Source organism: Ammospiza nelsoni, chromosome 1, assembly GCF_027579445.1.
Source record: "Ammospiza nelsoni isolate bAmmNel1 chromosome 1, bAmmNel1.pri, whole genome shotgun sequence".
In the NCBI taxonomy this organism is placed as follows: domain Eukaryota; kingdom Metazoa; phylum Chordata; class Aves; order Passeriformes; family Passerellidae; genus Ammospiza; species Ammospiza nelsoni.
Window position 1 is genome coordinate 16,417,423 of NC_080633.1, and position 12,325 is coordinate 16,429,747.

General features: G+C 46.8%; 1 protein-coding gene across 1 annotated transcript; it reads right to left on the reverse strand.

Moving 5' to 3' along the window:
- Window positions 1-4,956: 4,956 nt before the first annotated feature.
- Window positions 4,957-9,704, reverse strand: BAMBI (BMP and activin membrane bound inhibitor). The gene is made up of 3 exons (XM_059474296.1): window positions 9,389-9,704; window positions 6,205-6,495; window positions 4,957-5,757 (listed from the first exon to the last, which is right to left on the reverse strand). Exons 1-3 carry the CDS (start codon window positions 9,462-9,464, stop codon window positions 5,339-5,341), a joined length of 786 nt encoding a protein of 261 aa, XP_059330279.1. The 5' UTR covers window positions 9,465-9,704; the 3' UTR covers window positions 4,957-5,338.
- Between the last annotated feature and the right edge of the window lie 2,621 nt (window positions 9,705-12,325).

The following is a 12,325-nucleotide window of genomic DNA, read 5'->3' on the forward strand; positions in this document are numbered from 1 at the left end:
AGCCTCTCCCAGACAGATGCTAGTTCACCATAGTGCCTACTTCAGTTCATCATAGTGTCCACCTTTTATTTTTTTTTGCTTGGAAAACAGGTAAAAATTAATGTTCAGAGAAAGGCAACCTCGCTACTCCACAGACACTGTCCTGCTAATGGGTAAAAAAAGCAATTGCAGGAGAGGCTCCATTCTTAACATGCTGTCACAACTCAGTATTTTTTAAACACAGCCTATAGCCAAGGGCAGTGAAACAATACATTTCACTGAAACAATGCATTTCACTCAAATAATACATTTCACTCAAACAATACATTTTCCCAACTGCACAGCCGTTGATCTGTTTAAGTAGCGTGATAACTAGAAAGAGGATACTACTCTAACATTTCAGTTTTAATAAAAATCTTCTTTAAAAATTGAGTCACCCCATATTCATGCCAGTGGGAGTTTTTATGAAGTCAGGGCTGACTTGTTCTCTTCCTTTCTGCCTACAGGGAAAAGAGCAGGGTTCGGCTGGGAGGCAGGACCTGCTTCCAAGGCAGAAATATTTATTCAATGAAAACTTGCATTTAAATATTGATGTTTCAACAGAACTTACTATTTGCTTCACCAAATGTTATAGATTTGCCTAGACAATCACAATGAGAAATTTTTAGGCCCTTTTAGCAACACTGAATGATTTAGAAACAGTGATGAGCAAATCCTAAATTTTTCAAATCCATGTGATTTGTGGCTCAGATTTCACGATAAATTGTTAGGATTTGGGTTTGCAATACAGGTGTTTGGCATTTCTAACTCCCGGCTCCCTTTAGGAGACATCAAACCAAACATTAAACTCCTGCGGTCTTGAAAGTTCAAGTCAAGGTGGTTTTTGTTTTGCTTTTCCCCCTGAAGGTCAGCTCAGGATTGAATCCTTTTGTCAAGGTTGGCTGGAGAGCAGAAGGCTCTGTTAATCTGCAGGCACTGCGGCTCCCTCCTGGCTTTCTTCCCTTGCAGTTTGTTTTACTTCGGGATTCACCCCCTGGGATTGTAAAGGCTGCACATGAGGGTTAGAGGTGAAACAAAGAAAATGAGGTTGGGTGTTTATTTAGAGGGAGACAGAATTCATAATGTTGGAGACACTGGGCCCCTCCCAAGAGATAATCGTAATTTACCAGCGCCTCTCCACCACTTGTTTTCCCCAGAAATAAAACACAGTGACAGATCCAAAATACTACTTCCCTAAGTAGCTCCTAGAACCAAAACAAGGAAGAGGTTTTTTTCTGCAGTGACCAGACACTGGAACAATACAAATATACTTCCAGTGATCTCCATGTGGGAAAGTACATGAAAAAAAAAAAGAAATAAAAGCAACTTTGCCTCCTTCCGAGACTTTATTTTTTTATTCACTCAACTTGTGCCTGATGCTTTTTTCTTGGTAGATCGCCTTCTTATCACTCCCCTTTTTTCATGAGAAGGCCAAATTTTGCTTTCATTTATTCACTGTGGAACCCCACTGACTGGTAGCTAAGGCACATCCCATCTCACTCAGGCAGCCTGGTGATATATTTTCCCTTCTTCATACCTTGTTTTAATTATCACAAGAGCAGCAATAGACGGTGCAAATGCATCCATTACACCTAAGAAAAAAAATCTTGCTCTTTTCCCAGGCTTTTTTTGGTGTTTGGCCTCTAGGGCATCATCCATTTGCAATGAGATCCCGGGATTTACAACAGAGCAAGTGGTTGTACAACAAAAACTGGATTCCGGGGTCCTGATAAGGGAAGACAAGCGTCCTGCGAGCAGAGCCTGACCAGTCACCCCAGGGCTAATCTGGTTGAATCAGCTGACGTCAGGGGTTTTATGCTTAACACACACCGGGGTGAAAAATGAGAGTGGCGCTCAGCGCCGGCAGCGCAGCCCCGGCGCTCCGCTACCAGGAGTGGCTGCTTGCTTTCAAGCTCTCCGCACAGCCTGTAATCACTCAATATTGAAACCAGATTTACAAGCTCTTTAGAGGAGAAGTTTGTGATTTCCAAAGCAGACGCATTTGGTATTGCAGAGAAAGGTCAAGCCCCCTGTGGAGTAAGGGGTTTTTAATAGAATCAGTTCAGCAGGAGTTAAGAGGAGACATACCAACCCAGCGGCTCGCAAAGCCAGGAGCGGCGGAGACACGAGAAAAGCTACAGCCATTATTGCTGTGAGGAAAGAATCCGAGAAAAAGAGAGGCACGGGGTATGCCAAACTAAATCTTGGACATTTGATTTCATTTATTCCAGTCTGAGAGACTTTCTCAGCTGGAAATAGAGGGCTGTCCTTTCGCTCCCAGGCTTGCAGGGGTTTCAAAGAAAGGAGTGCTTGTTATTGTCTGCAGGGGAAACCTGAGAGTGCTTAGCACAATGGCAAATCCAGGCTCTTAACTCAGATGCTTTTAAATGGATAGCCTTCGATTACTGTCTCACCTCGTCAGCCTCCAGCCCCTGGCCAGGCTCTTCAGCTATTAATACTTGTTGCCTGCCTCACTAGGTTGAAGTGATGGTCCAGGACTGCTTTGCTTCATGCTGGTACAGCACCCCGCAGCCGGGAAGCCCAGGGAACATCACTAAGGACCCTCCTTGTCACAGGAATTTCTAAATAGTGCTGGGGCCTGCAGGCCATATTCGCAGGCACTGCAGAAATACCGGCGATGAAGCTTGGTACTGCCGCCTCCAACGCCCTTTGGACTCTGCAGGCAGTGGTTTCAGTGAAAAGATTTGGGGCTCATTCCATAACTCACATAGCTGCTGCCACACAGACTACCAGAGCTCATAACACAACTTCCTGAGTATAAAGGCTTAAAAATAAATTGGAAATCCAGATTTCATGCTGTCCAGGTTTTGGTTGGGATAGAGTTAATTTTCTTCTTAGAAGAAAGCTTAGAAAACTTATAGCCCAGGTACTCCTAAGCCATATCAGCTACCACGTAAACTCCAAGTGCCACAGCAGGTAACAGAGCCCCAGGAGACGGCAGCTGCTAACCCCAGCCCCAGCGCTCTGTGGCCCTGCTGCCATGACTGCAGGGGATGGCAAACAAGCTCTTCTTTAAAACATCTCCACAGCAAGGGGCCAATTAGAGCATCCTGGTCTTACTAGCCTTTTAATGGCAAGCATAAATAGGCCCTTATGTATTCAAATCAGCAGCAAATGAGTAGTGAAGGTCACAGGATGCTTAAATGACTATACAATATGCTCCCTCTGATTGCTGGAGAAGGCACTTAAAAGGTTTAGCCATTAGATTTTCTAACTTGTCTAGTCACCGTAACTACTGGTGCAGCCACAGACGGTATTTCAGGTTTGTCTCTTCCAGCATCAAGTTCCCAGTCAGCCATTCCCAAAAAAAATACACTTGGCAGAGCAGACAACTGCCCTAGATTTTCAGATCAGTGCAAAGGAAGGGCAGAGCTCTTATAGGAAAGCAGCACTTGGAAAGGTCAGCCAGAAGACCACAGGCCAGATTCCAAGAGAAGTTGTGGCCACGTAATTTCTTAAACTTCAGCAGCACAAAGAGGTAAAAATCAGATCTGATTCTCTGCCTTAAAAGCAACTCTCCAGGCACACTGAAGTAGTAAGAAGGGTCAGCAAGCTTGAGGTACACAGATGAAACTAATCCTTCTAAAATGCACTTTAATATTACAAACATGGGCACAGTGGGACACTGGCATTCCCAAGGCTCTCACTGCACTTGCCCCACGTGAGTGTTCAACTGTAGAGGTAAATTTGCAATTTCAGTACCTCCCTTTGCACAGCCAAGTGCCCACCTTATCTCCATCAAGAACCCTACCACATCGTTTAAGTGTGCTTTCAGGAACGTGAGCCTGTGACTTAAGAGGGGCAGCTTCCCTTGCTCACATCCCTCTGCATTTCAGCCTGCACACCCCAAAGCAATCTACCACAGCACAGGATCAGAGCACTGCTGCAAGGCTGATGTAACCCCGTGTGTGCCATCCCCTTCTCACTGCGGGCAACAGGAGCACCTCAACTTCACAGTCAGAACCGGAGACAGAAGCACTTCCAGGGCTTCTTAAAACATAGATGAATACTAGACTGGTGCCAGGTTTTGTCTTCTGAAGCAGCATTTTGGATGCTTCTTTCACCATGATGTGGCTTCAGCCTTTTAAGCAAGTATACTTTAATTATTGCAAAGTCTAATATAGCAAGAAAAATAAATACAATAAATTCCTTGAATAATCCAGAGGTTGTGTGTTTTCAGCAACTAAGCATTGAATAAATGAATGATAAAGTGCTGCCAACTAGCAGAAGGAGTAAGAAGCAACTAAGTGCACAAATATTGGCCAGGAAGAAAAGCCACCTATGCAAGAACAACATAAAGGAGGAACCAAAGATTAAAGTACAATGTTGTTTCTTCAGTCCCACACAAAACTAGGAGCATATGATACTTAGTTACATGATAGAAGAGCAAGGCAGATGCTTTCCATTGCGCCCAGAGGGGTTATAAACAGAAAAAAAACAAACCACCAAACCTAATAGACAGTGCGGTTTTGGGGTTTCCCTCTCCTCCCCAAAGAAAAGTTTGGGTGTAAAAGGTACAAAAGGAAAACAGATCATAGAAACAAGAACTGTGAGACAAGGGAAGAAAACAAGTGACTCCTAATTCTTCATATCTTTCTCACACATTTTGCACAAAGGAAGTCTTTCTTCATTAACAGAGGAAGAAAGTTATCACACAAAGCCCTGAAAGAATTCACTGAGGTTATGAACAAAATGCAACAGCCAAGAACCAAGGATGTGGGTTCACTGCTACTTGAAGTATAAAACAAAGCTGCCACCTTCGTTCTCAAATAACCACCTAAAGTCCTTTGCAGAGTAGGAAAAGAATGTGCTTTCAGAATCTAATTGTTATGCCTGGCATTACCACACACACCTTGATTTGTTTTCTACTGTCATCCACGAGAAAACCCATTTTCCAAAACAGAAATCACAAGCAAGTTTCAGAGAAAATATATATATTTTAAAAAATCTTTACAATAAGTCAGGAAACATAGGAGCTTGCATACAGTTTATTATAATAACTCAGTTCTCAGCTCCCTACAGTTCAGATAACCCTGGTGACAGTGTTTACAACTTCTAACTTTTGCTTTCACAATTCTGAAGCAAACAATACATTTGAGTGTATTTTACTCTGTGCAAATAAGACAACTTTTGGAATCCTTCAGAAGAAATATCCAAGATTCTGTTTGCAGAGGTCCTTTGTTTCTCAAAGATGATTTATGAGAGTTTTTGTTTTAAGATAAAGTGCTCCTGTCCAGCAGAACCCAAAGGCCTTCAAGAGTCCAGAGAGTAAGTTTAGCTCAGATTAAAAAATAATTGGTCATACAAATTCCAGCTTCCCATGTCCGCTGTACATTCCCCAGTGGACTAGTGAAAGAATTTTATCATTGCTGAGGTCTGAATGTCTCATTTTATCACAGGTCATGCAGCAGTTCTCGTGACCAGTCACAGGCACCATGCATTCCAAGTCCAATTTTGCCACCTGCCCTTTTTTCGAATGATGTCCATGAAAACTGTAGTGCAAACGAGAGAGCATTTGCTGTCGCTGATCTTGCAGTCTCTTGTTTTCACTCCTGAGCATCCTCAAGGCCAGCATGATGAGGAGCACCAAGATGAGCCCACCAGCTATTGGAACAGCAATTACAGCTGCCCTGAACCATAACTCTTTTGAAGAAGTCAATTCCTGCACCTTGGTGATGAGATTCCTGCTGCTGTCGTGTTGATATCTGCTCCCTTGTCCTGCAAAGGGGAAAGATGTGAAGCTTATTTCAGGATTTATATATACACTGATTTATTTATAAGCACCTCCCTTAAATCACACACTGACAAGTTTAAGGAGCAACTGCCACACACTGCAATATTTACAGAAAATACTCCTGTAAAGAAAAAAATTAGTTTCTAAGTCTGCTTATAACATAGAATTTCTTACACCAATAGCCAGTTTAACTAGGAACACCACTGCCACTCTTAGACATAATTTCAAGATGGCAAGAGAAACTTCCAATATTAATACAGACAAAAAAACCTAACTGGCTGAGATATTCTCCTGCATCCAGCCACGTGCTTCTCCCTCTGGTGTCTCTACTTACATCAACAACTACATCAATAACAGCAGATGCACAAGGTTTTGACTGTAGCTGGCCTGATGGCCAGAAGAGGGGTTTCACTGAAGCTTTATTGCCCTACCTGAAGCATCGCCCCTGGAAGGAGACAAAACATCATGCAGTCCTCTGTAATTGCACATATCTTCATGGCAGCATTCCAACGTGGACGTGGTGGTGGTGCCAGAGTGGTTTTGTGCTTGTTTGGCTTGGCAGATGTCAGCAGTGCTTGCAATAGAGTCCAAGCAGCCATGAGTAAGTGGGGAATGTGTATTCTGAGGATCAAGCAGTCTGGAGAAGCAGGCACTAAGCTCAGATTTGCACATATAGCCAGTTGCAACACAGTGTGCAGCATCACAGTAGCATCTGATTTCACCTAAAAAACAAAAATTGGGCAAGAAAGGTAAGAATTTGGTCCTCTAAGGACACCTCACCATATATGCTTATTAGCCACATGCATCACTCAAACTCAGTGCCAGTTTTGAGGCACTTCTTTAGGCTGTAGAGCCACAAGAGCTGGGGTTGCTCCCTTCCCATCACTGTACAGGTTGAAACCTTGATCCTTGTAAACGCCTTGGGGCACTTGCTTTAATGACTAGTACTACAGTCCTTTGAATTAAAGGGAGAGCATTTCACTGAAACAGGGACTGGGAAGGGCTTGGGTGGAGGGGGGGGAAGATCACAGTGGCTTTTTTTTTTTCCAAGGTAAATAACTAACAAGACCATTTTATAGTTACTTCCACTCGCTGTCAGCAGTTGCCTTTAACCACATTTAAAGTGAAATACCAGTTCTAAAAGCAACACACACTTTCAGTCCTGGAAGAAAGTCACATCTATGTTTTTAACCATTACTCCAGGAACAGTATTCTATTTTTATAAAATAACGTTTCTTTTAATTGCACATAAGCACACAACAAAAATACCAAGCTTAAATATTTACGTGACAAATGAAAAAGACAAACTCGGAACTGCTGAATTGTTTATTACCTCTCAATACTGCCCCAAAATTTAAAAGGCTTAACTAACACCTTATAAAGCTATTAGCTAGAACCATTACCATCTAAGTCTCTCTGTCAGGAAGGTTTTACTGTGTGAAACTGCGCAACTATTTCTAAATTTCTAGAGAAAGAGAAAATCTTTAACTAGATCTTCATGAAAAATGACTTTTTAATATTGTAGAACAAAAAAGTTCCAGTTTATAATTATTCTGCTCACCAGAGACAATGTGTCTCACCTCAAATGTGAAGGTTTTTAATGGAGTGAAACTGCAAGGCGAAAGGCTCCCCGTTGCCTCTCCCCACTTTCACATGCAATCCAATATGCAGTAGAAAAGAGGAAACACTTAAGACTGAAAATCCTCTACCGGCTCTACGAAAAATATCAGGAAACCTCAAAAATTTCTGAAGGAAGCGATAAAAAAAGTTCCCTTCATAAAATTCTTCATGTTGTGCTCTCCAAACTGCTCTGGTATGAATTAAACATGTCCAGTGCTGAAGCAAAAACTTACTCTTTCCAGGCAAGTTGCAACTCAAACATAATTCAGTGTGCCATCGAGCCAAGGTTTAGGAGGAAGCCAGATTCTGGAGACATCCTTGGAAGAGGTCTCCAAAATGGACTTAAAACTACTTCTGGTGTGCCTACTGAACTTGCCACCACAGTAGCACCGAAGCTTTCAAAGCTGACTGAACAGTCAGGCATCTTCCTCCTACAGTCTGCACTGCAAAAAAATCAATCGACAGGCTTTTCTGCTGTCACCCCTTCTTATGATGTTACCTACTACCTATATCTAAAAAAAAAACAAAACCCCAACTGTTCTGCAAGACGTTAAAAAAATCATCCCAAACAAGTTACCTTCCTCTCGTCAGGCTACCTTAATAGTTTCCCCAAAATGCTACTGCAGCCTCCAGGCCTTGAAGTTCCCGCTGCTCGTTAATAACTCTGCTTAATAGAAGCCAAATGATGGAGTGTCTCACTGTCTCCAGTCCAATTCCCTTGGGGTTTCAGACCAACTAACCTAATTTTTCATGAATTCACACTCACTCTCATCCAGCATGTTACAGAAAAAAAAAACTCAATAATTTTCTAAGCATTCTATATGAGGTCTCCCCCCTACCCCTCTGAAAAAATAGTTCTCATAATTTCTGCACTGTTAAATTTAAGATGCAAACATGGCACAGTACCAGAGCTGACAGTTCTTTCATGAGTCTCAGCACGGTACGGAAATAAAGAGAAACAATACACATACTTTCATTTCAACTGCTTATACAATCACGTTCAAAAATCTATATTTTATTGCCTCAAGACAATCTTACAAACAAAATCTGACAGGCTAGTCATCAGGTTAATTCAACTGCTTTTTAATTAAAGCCACGTTTTCAGTGAAACAAAATGGACTTTGTATTACTGTATTTCTGTCAATTCATAAAGTTTCTTCCTGTGCTATGCAAAAAGCCAGAAAGGGTATTTAGTATTTTGAAACAGTGAACAATGCCCTTCTGTTCCCTCCTCTTTCTTGTTACTGTATGTAGCTATTAAATAAAAATGTCTGCTTTTAGTCAAGATGGCTACAGGAGAGACTGCAGGCTTCTCTTAAAGCTTTTGAAGTCAACAGCAGCCAGAAGTCTGTGATCCCCTAATTATATCATTATCAGGCACATAGTTTCAGTATCTGCGACTTCACATCACTCAGTCACTCCCTGTTCTGCCCGCTTTGATGGGGCCAGCGGGCTCCCCCCTGCACGCTGCAAGGCTGTTATTTAGGGTTAATTACAGCCTTCCTTCCAAAATAAATAAATACCGTCGCACATCACCACCACGCTAACTTATCCTTTACCCTCCTCCCCGGAGCACGACGATTACCGGCAGCCAGCGGGTCGCCTCTGCCCCCGAGGGCGCTCCTCGGGCGGCCAGACCACAGCCCCAGTGCCTCCACAGAGCACAGCCCCCAGAGCCCCCACAGAGCCCCCAGAGTTCACAGTCCCCACAGAGCACAGAGCCCCCACAGAGCCCCCAGCTCCCCGCGGGCGGGGACAGCGCCGGGCGCGGCTGCCCCGCCGGGACACGGCGGGGCCGTGACTGCCCGGCACCGGCGGCCAGGTGGGCGGGGAGGGACACAGAGACGGGAGGCACCGGCCCGGCGGCTCCTCCGCCAGCACCGCTCGGCGCGGGCTCCCGACACAGCGCCGGGCCCGGCGGTTCTCGGGCAGCAGTCCCCGGGCACTCCGCTCTCTCCGGCACGGCCCCCGCAGGCGCCCCGCCGCAGCCCTCACCTTTGGTGAGCAGGACGGCCATGGCGCACAGCTCCAGTTGCAGCCAGATGAAGATGTAGCTGGAATGGCGATCCATTTACCCGGCGCCGCTCGCCACAGCCCGCAGCGCAGGCACGGCCGAGCCGCCGTCGCCCGCCCCTGCCCCGCCGGAGCGCCGAAGAGCCGCTCGCCCGCGGGCAGAGCCGTGGTGCGGCCACCGCTGCTGCGGCAGCGGCGGGCCAGGGGGACGGCCGCGGCTCTCCGCCTTTCCCTCGTAGTTTCGCCGCGGCCGCAGGAGCAGCAGCAGGAGCGGCGGCGGCGCGCTGGCGGTGCCCGGCGGGCGCTGTCTCACTGACGCGGAGGCGGCGGCGGCGCCCGCCCCGTAAATACGGCCGGCGCCGGGCGCCACTGAGCCCCGCCCCTCCCCCTACCCCGCCCCGCCTCCCCATTGGCTGCGCCTGCCTGGAGTGGGCGGGGACCCTCTCCGCCCCGCCCCCCAGCCCCGCGGCGCGGCCCGAGCCCCTCCCGCGGCGCCCCCGGGCGGCGGCACCGGCACCGGGCGGGCCGGGAGCGGGCCGGGCTCTGCGCTGGGCGATGGGCTCTGAGCGCCGGGAGTCCCGGAGACCTGCCGGGAGAGCGGCCGCTGGCGGCACCGAGCGCCCTCGCTCGCTGCCTTAGGTTCGGGGCTCTCCGGGGGCCAGGGAACGGGCGCCGCCGGGTCCCCGAGATAATTCCCTACGGAGGCAGCAGCGCGGGATTCCACTATAAAACATTGTGATGAGACTGCGAGCTCGGCGGAGCCGCGATGGATGGATGGATGGATGGATGGATGGATGGATGGATGGATGGATGGATGGATGGATGGATGGATGGACGGAAAGACGGACGGACGGACTATCCTCAGCCCGGTGACCGGCAGCGCCGGAGCGGAGCTCGCGGTGTCCGAGCCCTCCCGCCCGCGGCCGCTGTCCCGGCGCTGCCCCAGCCCTGCCTGTCCCGCACGAGGGTGCGGAGTTGTTTCCCGAGCGGGAACAGCGGCGGTTCCACTGCAGCCGGGGCTTTTTCCCCAAGGTTATGGGAGCCCTGCGGCCGGGCTTGGCGCAGCGCGGAGCCGCGGCCGCCGGCTGGAAGCGCGGTGCAGCCGGGCTGTCCATCCCGGTGTCCCGGCCCGGGGTTCACCCCGCGGCTCGGGGGCTCCTGCACCTCACCTCGCACTCAGCCCCGCACGGTCTCACCCGCTGCTGTCACATCCGCGCAGGCCCGTGGCACAGAGCTGCTAGCGAATATACCCTGCTGTAACTATTCTCCTTCCAGTGTTTCGTTTCCAAGAACAGCTGGTGGGGATGGAAGCACGAGCTGAGCTGGTGTTCTACCACTGAGCTCCGATACAGCTCCTGTGGGTCCTGTTTAACTTGGACAATTTTCCTTCACGTGCTGGTCCTGAAAAAATTTGCCCCTTAATTAAAATTTCTTTGCTAACTTCGTTTTCTTCTTTCTTTGTTCATTACGTTTTATAAGCCTTGATTTCTACAGTACAGGCTGTTTCCCATTTATGGGCAAAATGCTTTACATATTTGGGTCCACTAGTAGTATTAAAGCTGCTGGATAATGTGTAGACAATAATAAAAAAAATACTTGAGAACTTTAATTTTAAATTTTTGTGAGTCTTTAAAGACATTTTCAATAGGGGACATAATACCTCATGTTGGAGACATTCCTCCCTGAAAGAGAAAGGAGGAAATATGAAACCTGAGATTGAGATAACTCCAGTTTACTTTGGCAGAGGAGAACAGGCTGGATCTCTGGCTAATTACTGCTGATGCCATCACACGGTATAATGGTTTTACTGTGAGTTTTGTGATTTGCATATGTATAAGATAGATACACGTGTGCTGCACAGTCTTTACACTTATGTTAAGACATATTTGCACCCCACCACAAAGTAATTTGCTAATTCTTGTTTCTGTTTAGAAATTACAAAAACAGCAAGAACAGCCAACTCATATCTCCCAGTCTGGCACTGGCTATCAGACACTCATTTGCAAACATACGAAATATCATTCATTATAACCTAGAATCATTACAGCAACATGTGCAGTTCTGCTTCTCCTGCTCCTATCAACTGTGACAAGCGCATTTAACAGATCTCATTTGTTACATGCAGTACCGACAGACTGGAAATGGCTTTTATTCATGGAGCCACATTACTGCTCTAAGTAACATGAGAGACTCCCTGAATATTATAAACATCCTGGCCAAGGCAGCACAGACAGACTAACCAGAGGGCAATGTGCTTGAGATCAGTTTTGAACAGCAAATTTCATTGACAGCTGTCAAGTTTGAATTGTGAAGTACAATTTACTGTAAAAAATTTTCTAATTCTGTATGCTACAAGTGTGCATGAAGTACCAAAAGTGAGGAAGGGACAGCAGGGATCACTACCCAGCCTTCAAAGCAACTAAAGAGCCTTTTGTAAACCTGTGGATCGAGTCAGAGTGTCAGTGTTTTACCGATTTACTGTGTCTCTTCACTCTCTGGTACACTGCTCAGAGAGACATGTAAGGTTTGTGTGGGGTCCTCTGACAGACTACAACATAAACAAGATAATTCAGCTTCTGCAGCGCTAATTTGCTTTTGTTTTAGAGACAACAGCTAACAGGGCCAGATTGGCCTGTAAAAAAGGGACAGGAGACAGACCCAGCACAAAGCAATAATAACAACATGTTCTGCAACCAGAAGGAATGTGGGATAATGACTACAAGGAACCATCAAGGAAAGCGTCAGGAGCCCGAGGCCGCATTATGTGTCTGCAGCAGCCATGGGAGAGCAGCCTGGAGCCTCCACTCGAGCGGACTGAGAGCCTGCAGAGCACAGGGCTGCTCCCTCCCACCAGGTACCTTTGAAGCCAATGCGAACAGAAGGACCTGGCTGCAAAATCAGCCTCTGGGCACCTCAGGG